At 39.6% G+C, this 18,729-nt stretch overlaps 1 protein-coding gene across 7 annotated transcripts in view; it reads left to right on the plus strand.

The window, feature by feature from the left end:
* ATP11C (ATPase phospholipid transporting 11C) overlaps positions 1-18,729 on the plus strand; it is a 175,923-nt gene that overhangs the window by 108,113 nt on the left and 49,081 nt on the right. For 5 of the 7 annotated variants that reach the window (XM_048213335.2, XM_026479749.4, XM_057314780.1 and 2 more), the window contains exons 8-19: positions 769-819; positions 1,804-1,868; positions 2,208-2,289; positions 3,424-3,574; positions 4,197-4,394; positions 9,495-9,656; positions 10,349-10,500; positions 11,490-11,561; positions 13,428-13,501; positions 15,251-15,354; positions 15,787-15,968; positions 17,451-17,714. In XM_048213335.2, the coding sequence (XP_048069292.1) occupies positions 769-819; positions 1,804-1,868; positions 2,208-2,289; positions 3,424-3,574; positions 4,197-4,394; positions 9,495-9,656; positions 10,349-10,500; positions 11,490-11,561; positions 13,428-13,501; positions 15,251-15,354; positions 15,787-15,968; positions 17,451-17,714 (1,557 nt within the window). The remainder of the gene's footprint in view (positions 1-768; positions 820-1,803; positions 1,869-2,207; positions 2,290-3,423; positions 3,575-4,196; positions 4,395-9,494; positions 9,657-10,348; positions 10,501-11,489; positions 11,562-13,427; positions 13,502-15,250; positions 15,355-15,786; positions 15,969-17,450; positions 17,715-18,729) is intronic. The other 2 variants (XM_057314781.1, XM_057314779.1) reach the window with 1 other exon arrangement.

The raw sequence follows: 18,729 nt of genomic DNA on the forward strand, positions 1-18,729 counted from the left end.
TAGTTCAATTTGCCTGGAAAACAATGATAATGCAAATTATAAAATACTCATAACTCTCTTGTTAAGGAGAGTTAGGCCTTCTTGCCCCATTTTTGGAGAAATGCAGATTTTCATGTGCCTAGCCATATTAAGTGATCAGATCAAGCTCAGTATTGAGATCAGCCGAAAGGCACAGGTTGGAGATTTCCAAGATGGTAATCAAATGTTTGCCTTCTAAGACTAATGCAGTGGTTCTCAAAGTGTGATCTTGGGCTAGCACAGCGTCACCTGGGAACTTGTTGGAAATGCAGATTCTCACCTGAATCAAAAGCTTGGGGATGGGGCCCTGAAATCCCCAGTGTAGTAAGCACTCCAGTGAGTCTGATGCCTGCACAAGTGGAAGAACCACTGAACTAAGGGTTTTGGAAGTTGTGCGTTAGCACCGGAAACCTTTCTTCACATGAATCTGAACTAGAGGTTAATTATTTATGTAACGTATAAATGAGTGCGGGTGCTGTGTGCATGCACAGGGCCAACTAGCGTTTGAAAATCAATTTCGAATCCTTGTGTTCTTATAATCCATAATATTATTTTTTAAATTATATGGAAATGTTACACATCCTGTTGGTTCAGCATAACTTTTTTTTCCCAGAAATATAATAGGTTTTTGAAGTTCATTCAGTCTTATCTCTTTTGTATTATTTGTATTTTGATTCATTCTCGTTTACGTGGTATATAGATTTTTACCTTGATATAGAAGACACATTTGCCGTTATGTTCTTTTCGCAGGTTTGTTGGGCGAATCAATATCTATAGTAATAGTCTTGAGGCGGTTGCCAGGTTAGTTTGTTGTTCCTTTAATCTGTCCTATTCGGGAGGAGGCGGGTATATTTCTCTTTAAAGCCCCTTAAAATACCCAAATACTTTTCTTTAGAGAAAAGGATGTAGAGGTGAATAAACCTGGATTAACTAGCCAGCATCCCAGTAGTGAGTCTTAAGTAATGTAACCTTGGGATGGGTAGGGGCTCTGTGTGTGGGTGGAGGGGGTGGTGTTGCAAATGGTGCCGAGGGTGTCCAAAATCGCAGAGCTCCAGGCCCTTGGACTGATACTCCCAGATCTATTCTGGGCACTGTGCTTTCGGTTCTTGGTTGTGCAGTGACAGACTCTGTTGCGAGTATACCTGCAGAACAGTGGCTAAGGGAGAGCAATTGAGGGGTAAGGCAGTAGATAAAAAGCTGAGAGAATTACCTGGACTGAAGCAAAATGAAAGGCTAATCATTTATAATGAAGCAATTTATATAAAAAGGGATGTTTTCTTCCCTCTTCTATCATCCAGTTAATTACCTCAATTTTTCCACTTGGCCTTTATAGCCATGCTCGAAAGGAATTTAAACGCCGGGCGCCCAATGATTGCCCCAAAGGCGGGCTTACTCTCTCTAAATATGTCAGTGTGTCTTTCCCACTTTGATGGCTGCTTTCCCCAGTCTTCTATTTGTCACTTTTTCTTTCTGCTGCTTGCTGTCTGCTGCTCTGTACTGTTCTCGCTGTCTGTGACTCAGAACCCTTTTATCTCTGTGCACCTCTTTACCTCTGTGTGTTGCTGGCTCCTGCTGGGCTATGCTTCCATCTGGGCTGTCCCCTCAAGTAAGTTCAGAGGGAAAGATCTTTCAGCTCATCCTGGGGAGTAAGCATATGATATAAGCGGAAAGATACATTCTGAACCCCTTGGAGATAGATGTGTGTTAGGGTAAAATATGTCCCCAGAGTTGATGATGCTATATTTATTGGGCTGTTTGGATAAGCTGTGTTCATTTTTCATTTAGGTCTTTGGGACCTGAAAATCTCTTGTTGAAAGGAGCTACACTAAAAAATACCAAGAAGATATATGGTGAACAATTTTTAAGATCTCCTTATCAGAAATACACTTTGTAAAGCCTGTGCATGAATAGTGCATGTTAAAAATTGGACATTGCTGTTAATTGCCACTCAGTCTAAGCCTATTTTTAGGTGTTAGGAATTTATAAGATGGTAAATAAACTAACTTTAAATATGACAAATAAGGTATATAGAATTAAAATTATATTATAAATGATATGTCAGCTGGTAACTAAGGTTTAGAATGCCTACTTTTATAGATGGGGGGAAAATGGATAGACCCAACTTAGTGGGGAGTTGGTTGACAGTCGTACTTGTAACCTAGTTTTCATTGTATTCTTTTATTCCTTAGGAGTTGCTGTTTACACTGGGATGGAAACCAAAATGGCTTTGAACTACCAAGGGAAATCTCAGAAGCGTTCTGCTGTTGAAAAGTTAGTGTGGGGACACCTGGGTGGCTCCGTCAGTTAAGCGTCTGCCTTCAGCTCACGTCATGATCCCGGGGTCCTAGGATCGAGCCCCGCATCGGGCTCCCTGCTCAGTAGGGAGCCTGCTTCTCCCTCTACCTGTCGCTCTCCTTGCTTGTGCACGCACTCTAACAAATAAAAAAATAAAATCTTTAAAAAAAAGAAAGAAAAGTTAGTGTGTACCACAATTTCTTTAGTAGCAACTGAACTGTAATATAGTTACTTTTCAGTAATTCTGAATAACAACCATAACAAAAAACACCAATTATTAATAATAGCAGCTACCACACTGAGCACTTTTTATGTTCCAGAATTGTGCTCAGTGATTTGTATGTCTGATTCTGTTTAATCCTCTGAGCAGCTCCATAGAGTAACTCCTATTAGCCTGTCTGCTTTACAGATGAAGAAATGGTCTCTGAGATGAGTGATTTGCCTAAGCTCGTGTAGCTATTCAAAGGCAACATTTAGTTGAAATATAAATTTATTCCCTTTTGCTGCTGGATAGTGGTTTGGGTTCCTCTGGTTGCTGTATGTAAGGAAGTTCAACAACATAGATAATAGTCTCCAGCTAGAGCTTCAAGCCAATTGCTACAGCATGGATCTCGCTCTGTTGTTGCCATGGATATCCCGTGTATCAGTGTTAACCTCTCCGTAGCCCTACTTTCAGATTAAAAGAATCCATACTAAGTTTGAGGATTTCACATTTGTTCCCCCACCTTCTGCAAACTCTTAGGATTTAGGGAAATGGAAACAACCTACTCTTTCTATAAGGGTTGAGTAGATACTATATATGCATGTGTGTCTCCTGTCACTTTATAGGATCCTTATTTAAAAAAAAAAAAAAAAAGGTGTGTTAAGCTCGTCAGCCACGGCACTTTGGGGAGCATCGGTGGCCAACAGACAGGTCAGAGCTGTCCTTTCCACTTTACCACCTGAAAATTAGGGTTCTGCAGTGATAACTGAGGTTCATACGTCCAGGTTTGTGCTGTGGTTACACATCGTGCACACAAGAGAAGCTTTAGGAAACTTTAATGGTTTAATTTATACGTGTTTGATATCTTAATTGTATAGTTTTTAAATCCGTAATATCTTATTTTTCAGATCCATTAATGCCTTCCTGATTGTGTATTTATTTATCTTACTGACCAAAGCTGCAGTGTGCACTACTCTAAAGTACGTTTGGCAAAGTACCCCCTATAACGATGAACCTTGGTATAACCAAAAGACTCAGAAAGAGCGGGAAACTTTGAAGGTAATCGATTTTGTGTTGGAACTTGTAACTCTTGCTAAAAATTTTAACTCTAGTACTTTGTGACCAAGCCACCCTTTATTGAAATGTTGTTCAGATAATGATAGTTCTTGTTAGCTTCTGGGTTTTCTCTTGGTTGTATGGTAGCCCTAAGCTATTAGATACTTAAGAAGTTTTATAGTATTTTTTTTCTTGTACTTCAGGCATCTGTGCTTATCTTTAGCTCTTTAGTTAAGAGTTTTAAACAACTCACCAAGGTTCTCTGGCATGTGACTATATGTGAGCTTGTGATATATCACGATAGGAATATAAAAAATAGATGCCTACACAGAAGCTTTGATCCTACATTCATATTGGGGAGAGGGCAGAGAATTTAGGAAATGAAAAAGCGTGAAGTCAAAAGGTACCTTTACTGAAGTATAATGACAAAATTGAGGGTGTTTTTAAATGTTGTCACAGACTGTGATAAGGATTTTGGCCAACAACATTTAAAAACACCCTCAATAAAATAGCAGCAGCAGTGCTTTCAGCATTGAAATAAAAAGAAAGTTAATTAGTTCTTTATTTTGTACTTGTTTGATAGAACTGTGTATCTAATCAGCACGAACTATTTCTTTTGTTTTAGGTTTTGAAAATGTTCACTGACTTCCTGTCATTTATGGTTCTGTTCAACTTTATCATTCCTGTATCCATGTATGTCACGGTAGAAATGCAGAAATTCTTGGGCTCCTTCTTCATTTCATGGGATAAGGACTTCTATGATGAAGAAATTAATGAAGGAGCCCTGGTCAACACATCAGACCTTAATGAAGAACTTGGTCAGGTTAGAATATATTTTTACTTAAAATAAGTTAATATAGTGAAAATATCTGTTCTTATACTTTGGCTTACCAATGTATGTGACCATTTCACATTTGGAAATGTGATTCAGATGTTCCTTTATGCATAAAAAAGACAAGCAATGTTTTCATAGCTGTGGCATTAATTATTTATTTATTTTGCTGGCATTTTTGAGGAGTATCCTGATTTGTATATTAAATTTGAGTGTTACAGAAATTTTCTTTAAAACTGACCCGGTGATGTTGTTAGATTACGGGCTCTTGCTTTGGAACAGACCCATGTAGTTGGTCTTCATCACCATCTATTACCATTTAGGGATAGACTATGGGGTAGTAAATAAAGCTGTTTTATAAATGTGTTTTGTTCCATAAGCAACATTGACCAGAGTTGTCCTCTTGACATTTTCTTGGTACGTTTCTGATAAGACGGAATATGGTCCTAGCAAGCAGCGTTGTTGATTCCAGCGCAGGAATTTAAATGAAGGCAAAATGTGAGGGCATGTACTCCTCACAATGCTTTTTGCTTCATATACCAGTGCAGCCCAGGCTGTGGCCTCATTTCTAACCCAGGTGCATTTGTTTCCCAACGCAGTGCAGTCTAGCTGTAATTCTTCACAGGATGACTTTGTAGGTGCTTTTCTCATCAGTGTTGAGAAAGTTTTTCCCTTTGTCTGAATTTACTGTGTGTCACGTAATGATCTTCACAAGCTGGGGAAATTTTTTGGCTTTCATTTAATTCTCTTGATATTTAGAATGTCAAGGCTGTGGAAATGTCATTTCTGTGACTGGGAGATGCAGATTCAGTTACTGGAACTGTGCGGCTGGAACAGGGCCTCACACTGGTTTTAAATGGTGCCAAGTTGCATCCACACCTCAAAACTCTCTTCCTGAATTTAGCCCCCCGCTGCCCCCGCTCTTTCTGTTCTTTACCCAGCCTTGCCTAAACCGAAGTGCCATCTTCACAACGACAGTCACAAGGGTGAAAGGACACTCCAGATATCATTTTTGTTGAGACCTGACTCCATGACTCCAGGATCCCAGACTGTGGAATGTGCATCCCACAGAGATACTGAGTCACTGAGGATAAAATGAGAAATGAATGAACAAATGCTTTTTCCCCTTAGATATTGTTCCCAGAAGATTCTTTTGAAGGTGACTTCAGCTGCCACAGCTGACCTTACTTAGTCTTTTTAAACCAGAAGATTTCATCCAGAAACAGAGCTGTCTGAACAGAACTACTCTAGTCCCAGTAAAAAGCATCAATCTACAGCATTGTTGCGTGGGAAAAAAAAAAAATTGAGTTACAAGCCACCTCTGGTGAACTTTCCCTGACAGGTGATTCAGTTGAGTAAATCTGCCGATTCTAGATCCAGTGCCTGGCTCTGTGGATTCACCTATCCAAGGATGAATGCGGCCATAGCCCCAGGACACTGCAAATAGAACAGCCATCATGCCGCATGTGACTTCTAATGCTCACTAGAGACAGGCAGAATATCCAAGGCAGGTGCCACTAAATGAGATTCTTACATCTTCAGATCCCCACCTCAGCAGATTCCATATTACCTATAGGAATGTAATCTCATTCCTATCATTCAGGCTGTATTCACACTGCAGAAAATAAAGTAGAGCTTTGGGTAATGATCTGGTAAATTTGATCAGTGAAAAGAAACTACAGTTTTCATTTCAGCTACCACTTCTTTCCCCTACCCAAACCTGCCTTTCTGGGTGTGATTGTCATTTAGTCAAATCACTGAGTTAATAGCCAGACCACCACTTTAATTTATATGGTGTAAAAACAACTTGACTTCATTATCAGCTTATATGTGCAGAAGCTACCTGAATGAAAATGCAAAGAAGTCTTGAAATAGTTTCCTAGGCCATTTAGCATTCAATGGACCAGTACACACAAAATTAAGTGTAACCAGTTTCCTCCTTGATGAGTCGTAATTTCAGATCTGTAGGACTTTTTATGTTATAAAAAGTAGTGTCAATTAGGTCCCATCAATACCATTGCAAATACTTGCTTAATCTCTTTTAAAATGACCCACACTGAGGGGTGACTGGGTGGCTCAGTCGGTTGAGTGTCCAGCTCTTGGTCTTGGCTCAGGTCTTGATCTCGGGATCATGGGTTTGGGCCCTGCATTGGGCTCCATGCTGGGCGTGGAGCCCAACTTTAAAAAAATGACCCACACTGATATTGAAAAAACGGGAAAATATGTTTAGGACAGTGTTTGACTTGAGAAACAAAAAGAAGTAGGGGCAGCTGGGTGGCACAGTCGGTTGAGCAACCGACTCTTGGTTTCACCTCAGGTCGTGATCTCCAGGTTGTGAGATCCAGCCCCAGGTCAGGCTCTGCGCCCAGCGTGGGGTCTACTTGAGATTCTCTCTCCCTTGCCCTCTTCCCCTCCCACTTGTGCGCCCACGCGCGCACTCTCTCCCTCTAAAATAAATATTTTAAAAAAACAACAACAGAAGTAGCCTGTTCAGTTCAGTTGGACAAGAATGGAGTCTTTTATAATCAGGCATCAGTCTTTAGGCAACCAGATGGTTTCAACCCATCTTGAAAATATTTTGGGGTAGCCTCCTGCTTTATATCCCCTTCAAGTCTTACAGCTATGCCTAATGGTGTGTCTGGGTATTTACTCTGGTTCCAGTAATTCAGTCCCATTGTTAATGTATTGGACTTGCACTGTATATCAAGAATATGTTCGTGGTACTGAGGTTACTATTACAAAGTAAACCAGAAGTCCTCAAGTTGTTCACCATTCAGTTAGGGAAACACACATATCATACCTAACTATAGTAATGTGATGATAATTGATCAGAAAAATAGGGCATGTGAGATATGGTAAGAGTCCAGTACTGTGTGATTTTGGTCAAGTTAACAGCAGTGACTATCAGCATCGATATAATACCTTATCATTTATAAACATTTATTGTTGTACTTTATTTTCCAATCTTTACAGCCTTGTGCAGCAGGGTTGGTTATTTAAGGTTAATACTTAAAGTTTACAGAGATGAGAATTTTCCAAGGTCACAAAGTTAATAGGTGGTGAAACCAAGACACCAATCCAGATGTTCCACTAGGATGAACGATATGAAAATTTTTGACCCACAAAATAGGAATTTCCATGCATTCATGAACCTTTAGTTCAGGGCTCTTTCCAGTCTGGAACAGCTGTCTCACTTTAGGCTTTGCATCCATAAAATGAAGAGTTTGAACTTGCCGATAGCGAAGTACCTTTCCAGCAGGCTCAAACCCACCAGTAGAGGGGAAGTGGCTATGGAGAGTCAGGCAAGCAGCAGCCTCTCACTCTTTAGTCCTCTTTCTCCTTTAAATATGAGAATACTTTTTAGCAACAGCCGATCCTCTCCTCCGCCTTTGCCGAGTACAGGGCACGTATTAGAGCAGTGGTGCTCAAAGTACAATCCCTGGACCAGCAGCATCAGCATCACCTGGGAACGTAATTAGAAGTGCACATTACCTAGCCGTGCCCCAGAGCTGCTGAATCAGAAACTGCGGAATAGAGGCCAGCGATCTGAGTTTTAACAAGCCCTCCGAGTGAGTGTGGTGCACACTGTGATTTGATAATTACTGTGTTAGGGTATAGTTTGTTGGCCTATACCTATGAGCTTAATCATATGCAGATCCATACTGCATAAAATGTTGTATGTAGGGAAACAATTGCACGATATATTTTTTTAAACTACCACCTTTGACACTTATAAAAGATTTCTAGATGCGTTAATGCTCACCCAAGTGTAGGAGCTGCAGTAACCCAGGACAACCTTCAGGGGAAAATGAAGGTAAATAATTTTGATCAGAAAAAAGTCCCGAAGGGTTTTATTTAAACTGGAAAAATCTAGATGATACAGGAATAATACCACTTGGATTAATTTAAAGAGAGAATTCAAACTTGGCTGGCTTAACAGAGCAAAAAAAGGAAGATCGAAATGCTATATTTGTGCCAGTGCTGCTCCCGTGAAAAGCTTTGAAAAATAATTAGAAAGCAACTACTGCTGGAGTTCATCTCTTTCTCCCTTACATAATGAAAACCTTCATCTTGTGCTTATGCTTGTTCCTGTCAGCCCATAATTTTAACTATTTAAGCATAAATTGCCAAAAAGGAGGACAAAATTGTGGGTTTCCAAAAGCCAGATGTTATAAATAGAAGAGATAAAAACTGAGATAAAATGGAAATGCTCAAAATGGTTTATTTTACATGGAAAGTTTATTTCATAGCTTACTTTTTCCATTATTTATGAAAGAATGCTTATATTATACTTTTTTTGCTTATATTATATTTTAACCTATTATTATAAACTGGTTTTTTTTTAACTTGGAAACTTTTTTCAGGAGTATCTAAAAATATACACAGTATGTGGAAAGAAACTTCAATTATGTTTTTGAACGTTAGTAGCTGTTAATATTTTTCCTGACCATCGATACTCTGTGATTCTGTCTGCATTATATAGTACATTTTACTTCAATCCAGTATATTCATAGAAAATTTTACTTTTCGAGGAAAAGTTTTGTTACATCCCAGTTAATTTAAGTTCCTGTCAAATAATTTTTTTCTGTGTGTGTATAATAAGTGGTCAGTATATTCTTATTTCCCACTTGGAAAAATTTTTATTTTAGAACTTCTTTACATCAAAATCGATGAGTAATAAGCTGAAAGTTTCTTAGTTTGATAAAATACCCACATTTTTCTTTCCTATTTATCTTCTGTATTCGAGTGTGTCTACCTTGGACATGTGATACCGCATTTAAAGATACTTGTTCAGGGGCATCTGGCTGGCTCAGTCAGTGGAGCATACAACTCTTTAATTTGGGGTTGTGAGTTGGAACCCCACATGTGGTATGGAGTTTACTTAAAATAATTTTTTTTAATTGAAAAAAAATTCTTATTCCTTTCACACTCTTCTCATAATACTGCTTTTGTAACTACCTGACATTTGACGAGAAGTCTTAGAAACACTGCTTTGCTATGGATATGAAAAGAGCCCTGCCTTACAGCTTAAAGAAAAATTAATCACACCGAAGAAGGTAAAACTGCATATGTTTGTGTCCTTGTTTTTAGGTGGATTATATATTTACAGACAAAACTGGAACACTCACTGAAAATAGCATGGAATTCATCGAGTGCTGCATAGATGGGCACAAGTATAAAGGTGCAGCTCAGGAGACTGATGGACTCTCTCAAACTGATGGACCCTTAACTTATTTTGACAAAGCAGATAAGGTGGCATTTTCTGAATTACCATTTTACCTTGAGAAATCAAACTCTGTGTGCATGTGTTAACTTTGTGTAGTAGAAATGAAGATTCCGAGTGCATGACAGCGACTTGGGAATAACCATTTGCTCTTTTGACTTCAACTTTCTTGTTTCACGAACACCTCTGGAAATTGTTAACAAGTAGAATTTATAAATAGGGAGGATTGTGGAAAACGGCTTTTGGGCAAAAATTTCACTTGCCTGTCTGATCATAATGATCATAATTCTTTATGCTTTGTCTTTAAAAATACGAGCTGCTCCAAGAATGAAGTCTTTTGAAATCATTCAAGTCCCAGGAGTGTCTAGACGTTAAATGAACCCAAGTCTCCCTGCACCTGAGCTATTGCCAAGTTGTGAATTGGATACTGAATGAACTCTTTTAGGCCATAAAGAATTCACTGATTTAGTATGAGGTGGCGCGACAGTAACCTGAATGAGTTAACACAGCCCCTAGGGTACGTTAGCTGAGAACCAGGGATGCCGTTAGGTCCAAGGGAGGATACAGAGCTCATTTGAGTATTAGGGATTTAGAAATTTCTGCTACTCAGTTTGCTGGAGGTTATAACATTTTCTCACGTTAATACCTTGTCTCTGTTCACTGACTACCAAATGATCAAAAGGGAAAATAATAGAGTCATTTTTCTGTTACTGTTCAACAGAACCGAGAAGAGCTCTTTCTGCGTGCCTTGTGTTTATGTCATACTGTAGAGATTAAAACAAATGATGCCGTTGACGGACCTACAGAGTCGGCTGAATTAACTTACATGTCCTCTTCACCAGATGAAATCGCTTTGGTGAAAGGAGCTAAAAAGTAAGCACGTCTGTTAGGCTGGATGAATAAATTCTAGAGATCCGCTGTACAGCGTTGTACCCATAGTTAACACAGTGCTTTGCACTTCAGAATTTGTTAAGAGGGTAGATCTCATGTTAAGTGTTTGCCACAAACAACAGAACACCAGTGGGACGCAGGGAAGCTGTGAGCGGTGTTGGATAGGTCTCTTACCTTGCCTCTGGTAAGAATCCCATGGGGGTTTGCACGTGTCCGAACTTCTCAAATTGCACACATTAAATATGTGTAGTTCTTGTATATCAGTCATACCTCAATAAGGCCGTTTTAAAAACCCTGAGGTAAGTTGTAGAGAAATACATTAGCATTTTTGAAGAGTAAAAAAAAGAAGTAAGCACTTCTTGTACTTCTGAGAAAGTGAAATCACAGGAGGACTGGAGTTGTTTTTTCTCTGTTTGCTTCAATAACCTTATCTTCTAAATATTCATTAATAAAAAGCTGAACTGCTTTATCTGAAGGTTTTAGAAAATTCCCCAAACCTAGCCAATTAAGACCGAAAAGAAAATAGCAATGCATAGATGTAACTTGCGTTACTATGTATGCATACCAAACAGAAGTCCAAGTGTTCATATTATACTCCGCAAATTATATAACAGTGGCCGCTTTTTGTACACCACACGTCACTTCTGAAGTGCTCTCAGCAATTTGGACGTCACTTTGTAACTGACAGTCCTGTTTTACCCTTGAGGCCTGAGATGATTAAGTGGTTAAAAGGTCGCCCAATGTGTTTGCTACAGAATTGGAATTACAAATTGCCTCTTGATTACAAGTTGTGACTGGGCTTTGACTTCCTCTTTCCTGTCTTCTCCGCCAGTAAAGAGAAGTCTAGTTATAGACTGATTTTTTTCACATGAGAGAGAAGAAAACAATAAACAAGTATGAGTAACCCCAGTGCAGGGGAAAATCAATCGTTCTTCAGAGATACACAAAGGTCTTTTTGTTGCTTTTGACAGGTATGGGTTCACATTTGTGGGAATTCGGAATGGCCATATGAGAGTAGAGAACCAAAGAAAAGAAATAGAAGAGTAAGTAGCACTTTGTGTTTAATGTTTATCACGTCTTAACCCCACAGTCAACCTTGGGTGCCTTTAGGATGAGCAACAAAGGAAACGCATTACATCTATAAGTGTGTAAGACTCTGCTTTCCCGGTTGGAGTTTTGTGTAGAGGTAGTTGGAGCAGAAGACATTTTTCATAGAGAGGTAGAAACTGGGACTTGCGGTGGAAATTATTCCTATGTGGTTTACATGTAGGTCCAATAGCCCGAATGAGAGTCGGCCTGGACTTTCTTTCTGAAACACAGATGCCAATTTTAGGTCTCCAGCACACACTGCAAGAAGAATCCATGAACTTGCATGGAACCTTCTGCTATCTAGAACCCAGCCAATCACTCTGGGATTGCAAGCTCAGCCAGTCGTGGCAGCTTTGGTGTCAGATGCTTTGTCTTATTCTCCATGCTCAAGTGTGAGCCCCAGGGCAAGTACCCTGAGGCAGCAGTGTTTTGGATGTTGGTTTGTTTTTTTTTCCCCTGTAGAGATCCCAGTGAACAAAACCACCTTGGCTTTAATAGCAGATTTTAATTAGGCTCTGTGATTAATTTGAATTCCTTCATCTGAACTTGAAATGTAATTATCTTATCTGACTTCTATTCTGGCCTCTAGCATCTCATGATACCCATCTCAGAAACCTGTAATATGTGTAGATGCGTTTGGGGAATGTACCCCTTTGGGAAGTGATGCTTAAAAGCCAGGCAAAGGCTCTTTGGCCTGACTACCAGGAGCCCGGGGCCTTTAATTAAAGTCCAGATTCTAGCCAGTTCACAACAGTGCCCCCATCTGGTCAACACCAAATGACAATGCTACATGAAGATCTCTTAACATACATCCCAGAGCTGGTGACCTGCTCACTCCCATCAGAAACAGGCTTCATGGTAAATATTTTTAGGTCACATACTTGTGTCCAAGTTGCTCATTTTCAAAAAATATTTCCCCACGTTTTTGTAATAATTAACTCTTATTTTTACTCTTCTGCATTCTTTCATCTGATTTATTAGCTCAGTACAAATCTGATCATATCATTCCACTGTTTAAACCCTTCAGTAAATTCCTATTGCTCTTAGGATAAAATTCCAAACCTCTGAAATGGCCCACAGTGTTCTTAGCTCCCAGCCCTTGCTTAGCCCTCTTGCTGTGCCCCTATCAACTAGTTTCACGCTTTAGTGAACTATTTTGCACATGCCCTTTTCTCTACTCATGATGCCAGGACACCCTTTTTTCATCATGTCGCTCTGCAGAAGACAGCCCAGGCACTACCTCTTCCAGGAAGCCTTCCTTCAGATATCTTCTTTCTGCACTTTCACATCCGCCCTGTGAGTTCCTTTATTATAGCGTATGGCAGATTGAGAGGGAGTCAGCTCATCACCCTCCGCTTCCCTTCTCACGCGATGAGCCTCTCGAGGGAAGGAACTCAGGCAGATTCATGTCTGTTTTCCAGTACCTAGCATTGTGCTCGACCAATAGTAAACACCCCATCGATGGTTAAAATGATTGGCAGGGTGAGACTATTTCTAGACCCCTCCAGCTCTTTATCCGCCAGTCCTGTGTAGTCACTCTCTCCTTACCATTTGCAGTAATCTAATGAGAGGATATAGATATCCCTTAACCAACACTGGCATCCTCTGACACCACATTCTAAGTGCAGAAAAATTTCAGAGGCCCAACGGAAAGCGCCAGTTGTGCACTCGGCCGGCAACCCTTACCAAAAGGGGAGAATTCTATTCAGGATGTTTCTGTGGCAGTTTATTTTTCTCACTGTGTTCTAGATATTTTCTTTTTCTCATTTTTCTCCTCATAAATGTATGAACTTCTTTTTCTCATTTTTCTGCTCATAAAGGTATGAACTTCTTCACACCTTAAACTTCGATTCTGTCCGTCGTCGCATGAGTGTCATTGTGAAGACTCAAGCAGGTATACATTTTAAACACTTGACTTTTTCTCTTTTTCCATTTGTAGATTTGTATGTTGATCACTTATTTTAAGAAAGGAAAACATCTCATGTAGTAATAGATGACTGCCTGGAGTCATGCAAAGCGGTAACTAACATGTATGCCTTAATGTATTTATATAAGCACATATGTTCAGTTTGCCAAATTGTCAGTGGCAGAACCCCTCGTATGACAGTATATGCATTTTCTTGGAAACTGACTCTACTCTCCAGTCCTGAGTGTCCAAACAGAAACTGAAAGGGTGACTCTTTATAGTTCATGGTACTGACCAATCACCAGTAATGTCGACATGCAGCAGCCCCATACAATTGGTTGGTTTGAGATTAACTAGCAGTAGAATTCTTGAGTGTTAGACAATTGCTGGCTCTCCCTGTCTGACCTTCCTCCTCATTCCCTACTGCTTTATAATTCCGGGGAACAGGCAAGCTAGGGATGACTAAGGGCCAGACTGCTGGGAAAAAGGGTATGGTGGCTTTACTCCAGCATGCTGGGCTCTTTGTTTGGCAAAGGGATGAAGCTTGCCCTTTGCATTGGAACCAGTACCATCATCCCAGGGTTCCCCCTTGTCCTTTGGAAGAGCCGTGGTAGCTGAGATACCTTCTGCTCAGATTGAGCAAGAGCCATGGGGGAGCACTCCTGCCTTATTTGCAGGCTCCCACATGCCTCTGCGTGTGTGTGTGTGTGTGTGTGTGTGTGTGTGTGTGTGTGTGTGTGAAAGAGAGAGACTGTAACTGTCTGTCCCTAGGTGGTTTTTCAAAATTTCCTTGATTTATAATCCCAGTAATTTACCTTTTAGTGTTAAATCTATCCGAAATTCCTTAGCGTGAGAATGGGAAGATATGGCAGACCCTTGAGGGAACGTTTCCCACTTTATTCATACTTTGTGGTGTGCCTGCCGGTCATGAAATTGATTTCATTATGTGAATGCCAAATTTGTTTTGTGACTTTTAAATACACTGTGGATGTGTGAGAGAAAATTAAAAAAGAAAACCACTTAACATTTGAAATACTTGGTGTTCTTACCTGTACACATGCATGTATGCATTCCACTGCAAATAGTGTGACGTCTGGGGAAGTGGTCTGTCAAGGGCCTTGACCTCAGAGCTATACTTCTTTTTAACTTCTTGAACTCAGCGTTTTGCTTTATAAGGTGAAGTGTGTTTCTTAATGCTCAACAGTGACTACTTTGCCGGATGCATGGACTGATATAAAGCCATACTTATACTGGCATTCTACGGTGCTATTTTCAAGTTTCCAGTACAAACTGCCAAGCCACTGTTTTTAAAAGCAACCTCAATAGTTTATTCAAAATGATTTTATTTTATTTGCTCTTGGGTTTGGTCCTTGACATCTGTAGATGCCATGTGTGCACTTTAGAACATGCTTGACAACATTTTCAGAGAATTCAGAAGGAGCTCCTTGACATAAGTACAGTCTCCCATGATTCCCTGAAAGGAAGTACATTCTAACAGAGGTACTTGGTGTACACTCTTGAGTTACTTGTGTCCATATCGGTCTTAAGAGGTAGTGAGCTTTGTCCTATGAAAGTAAAGGTCAAGATGTCTCATTCCATTTGGGGGAACATTGCAGGGCAGGCTGAGGATACACAGTAGCTGAGTGGGAGAGGCCACCTTGATAGGTACCTGTTAGTAAAATCCCAATACCAGTCTTAAAATTCTGAGTTGAGAACTTGTTTTTTTATTTATTTTAGGAGACATACTTCTCTTTTGTAAAGGAGCAGACTCAGCAGTCTTCCCCAGGGTGCAAAATCACGAAATTGAGTTAACTAAAGCCCATGTGGAACGTAATGCAATGGTGAGCCTATATCCCTCTAGAGATGCTAAAGATGACTATTTTATGGGATTGCTATTTAAATGTTAGAATGAATTTTAGCTTATTTTTTATGGTCCATTTTTATTGGGGGATTTAGAAATATTATGTTCCTTACTTTAATGTAAAACGTTATCCTGGAGCAAGTTTCTGTTCAGAATTTGCAGACTTGAAGACTTTTCAAGAATCTTTGGTTTATGTTCTGCTTTTTTTTCTTTTAACTCTAAAAGCTATTATTTTGTTATTCTGAACCTAACTGAATGTTACCTTTTTAGTTGCAATCTCTTAGTGTTTTTTATTTTAACTAAACATATATCAGAATTTCTTTTGTACAGTGAAATGAGAGTATTTGAAGAGAGTGCGGAATTTTTTTTTTCAATTATTTGGATAACTAGAGATCTCCTACTTTGTTTCTAGGACGGGTATCGGACACTTTGTGTAGCCTTCAAAGAAATCGCTCCAGATGATTATGAAAGAATTAACAGACAGCTCATAGAGGCAAAAATGGCCTTACAAGACAGAGAAGAAAAAATGGAAAAGGTTTTTGATGATATTGAGACAAACATGAATTTAATTGGAGCCACTGCGGTGGAAGACAAGTAATTACAAAATGATATTCTTGTCATTTTAATGACCATTTAGGGTGGTATCTGTCCAGATTGGTAATTTATTCTCAGATTTTGAAATCTTCTATTCAGATCTGTTGATAGACCAGACTTTGAACTATTTGTGGGAATGATTTTTTTTTAAGTTAAATATTTGTGGTCTAGAAGAATGATGGGGCGCCTGGGTGGCGCAGTCGTTAAGCGTCTGCCTTCGGCTCAGGGCGTAATCCTGGCATTCCGGGATCGAGCCCCACATCAGGCTCCTCCACTAGGAGCCTGCTTCTTCCTCTCTCACTCCCCCTGCTTGTGTTCCCTCTCTCGCTGGCTGTCTCTGTCTAATAAATAAATAAATAAATCTTAAAAAAAAAAAAAAGAATGAATCTGTCGTCTCTAAGATCTTTTGAATGTTTACAAAGCCATCCATTTATTTATGCAGATATTTATGAAATAGGCTTATGATGTATTGAGAGCTTTGTGCTAGAGGCATCCTTTGAGCTGGTGCCTGATAGAATTGCTAAGATTTTGACAGACAGAAATGAGCGGAAAGGAAATTCAAGTGAGAGCAAACAACGTAAGAGCTCATTCTAACCTGGTTCGACAGGCTAGAGCATGTTTTTGCATACTTTCAAAGAATTTGCTTTAACTCTCCAGGCTGAGCTCCACTAGACAGGATTGTAGGGCTCTAGCATTGATCTCCCTGAAAGAATACATTTTAGACTCTTAATATTTTAGGAGTTTTGAAGAAATTATAAATGCAAATTATGAGACTTCACCAAAAAAAGTTACATATATATATGTACACAAACATACATATGTATGTATATGTATGTATACATATGTCTGTATACGTACATATATATATGTATATTCAGCCACATTAGAAGGTTTTAAAATTTTAATGGGATTCCTTTAGTCTAATTTCTTTCTTGTTCTCTGACCAAAGGGAACTCAGAGAAAGTATTCTTCTCTCTGTGCCTTTCGGATTTATGCTTAAATTCTCTCTCGGGATGGTTGGCTTTCCTATTCTCAAAGCTCCTCGGCAATGGGGATTCACTAACTTCCCTTGATATCTCACTAGGTTTGGCCCTTTCCATTTCGAACCATGTTAAGTATTTATATGGTGAGATATAAAATTTAATGAACTATAGTAAAGTGACAGTGAATAAGAATGTCTGGTGAGTTTATGAACATTTTAGCTAAGAGGGATGGTTCTCCATTCCGCCATTGGATACCAGTTACCTGAAGAGATGTCGTTAACTTTTCCAAACCTCACTGCTTGAAATTCATTTTGGTAAGTAAAACCATGCCAGAGATAATACTCCCAGCAAGAGTAGAGAATATATAAGAAAACCAACTGATAATGTGTCAGGACTCCAGAATTGCTGTGAATTGTAAAAATATCCTCTTTTGCAAGCCTTCTTGCAGAATCTCTGTGAGGAATCTCTGAGGATAGCAAGGTTTCCTTTGTGTTCCCAGGCTACAGGATCAAGCAGCTGAGACCATCGAAGCTCTGCATGCAGCAGGTCTGAAAGTCTGGGTGCTTACTGGGGACAAGATGGAGACGGCCAAATCCACCTGCTATGCGTGCCGCCTCTTCCAAACCAGCACTGAGCTCTTGGAACTGACTACAAAAACCATCGAAGAAAGTGAAAGGAAAGAAGATCGATTACATGAACTGTTGATAGAATATCGTAAGAAGTTGCTGCATGATTTTCCTAAAAGTACTAGAAGCCTTAAAAAGTAAGAGAGTGCACCAGTTTCTTATACTTAGGCGTGGGTATAAATGTAAATCACAGCTGTTTATGCAGAAGGTTCCGTTTTCTATGATTTATCATTCTTTGTTTGCAGGTGTTTTGTCCTTTTAAGTTAAAACCTTCCCTGAGGACTTGGGCCGATGGCTCCTTTGAGATTATTTAGCACTTTTCACCTCTCCTTTAATTCAAAAGACAATCCTGTATTTCTCAAGGTTTAGAAAAGTAGTTCAATTTCTTCATGTTTAGGGTTTGGGTATTTAGCACTGATCCTCCAGCTTGGTCCATGGCAAGAAAAAAATACTCCTTTTTGTGGTCTTTTCAATTGAATATAAGGAAACCAGTCTCTATAACACTTTCCACGTAATTTGAGGTCCTGGAGCCATTTTTTCTGTGGATTTACATGCCCCAGAACTCCTCCGGGAACCAAATAGCTGTTAATAACATGGCCACTTCAACTCTGCTTTCAACGGGCTGCTTAGGAAGAGCTTATAGAACTTAAGGGTCTCAAGGAAAGCCACTGATACATAATAATTCCGTGCCCAGAGATCATTGACCAAGGCTTAGCCTTGCCTAAACCAGGTGCTGGAATTTACTATGGCTATAAGCAAATCAGCTGCCTCTTCTGGAATGCCACGGGATGTGCTCGCACTAAATCCAGAGACCCCTAGATGATATTATTTTACATTTCTTGAGCATACCCTTTGTTTCAGGAACAATATTAGCACTTTATATAATTATTCTCACTTCGTCTTCATCGCAGCCCAGTAAGGCTATCTATTTCCTTCATTTTACAGATAGAGTAAGGCTCAGAGAGATGCAGTAACTTATATAAGATCACACAGCTAATAAGGGGTGGAACAAGTCTATCCAAATCCAGAGCCCATGTTTTTAACAGCTGTGCTCTATCTGGATCCTCATGTCTAATATTTGAACAGGCTTTACAGACAACTTTCCCGCCTTTATGAGGCTGTGGCCCATTCTAAACCAGCCATTGTTTTGGC

The sequence above is a fragment of the Ursus arctos genome, chromosome X (genome assembly GCF_023065955.2).
Source record: "Ursus arctos isolate Adak ecotype North America chromosome X, UrsArc2.0, whole genome shotgun sequence".
In the NCBI taxonomy this organism is placed as follows: Eukaryota; Metazoa; Chordata; class Mammalia; order Carnivora; family Ursidae; genus Ursus; species Ursus arctos.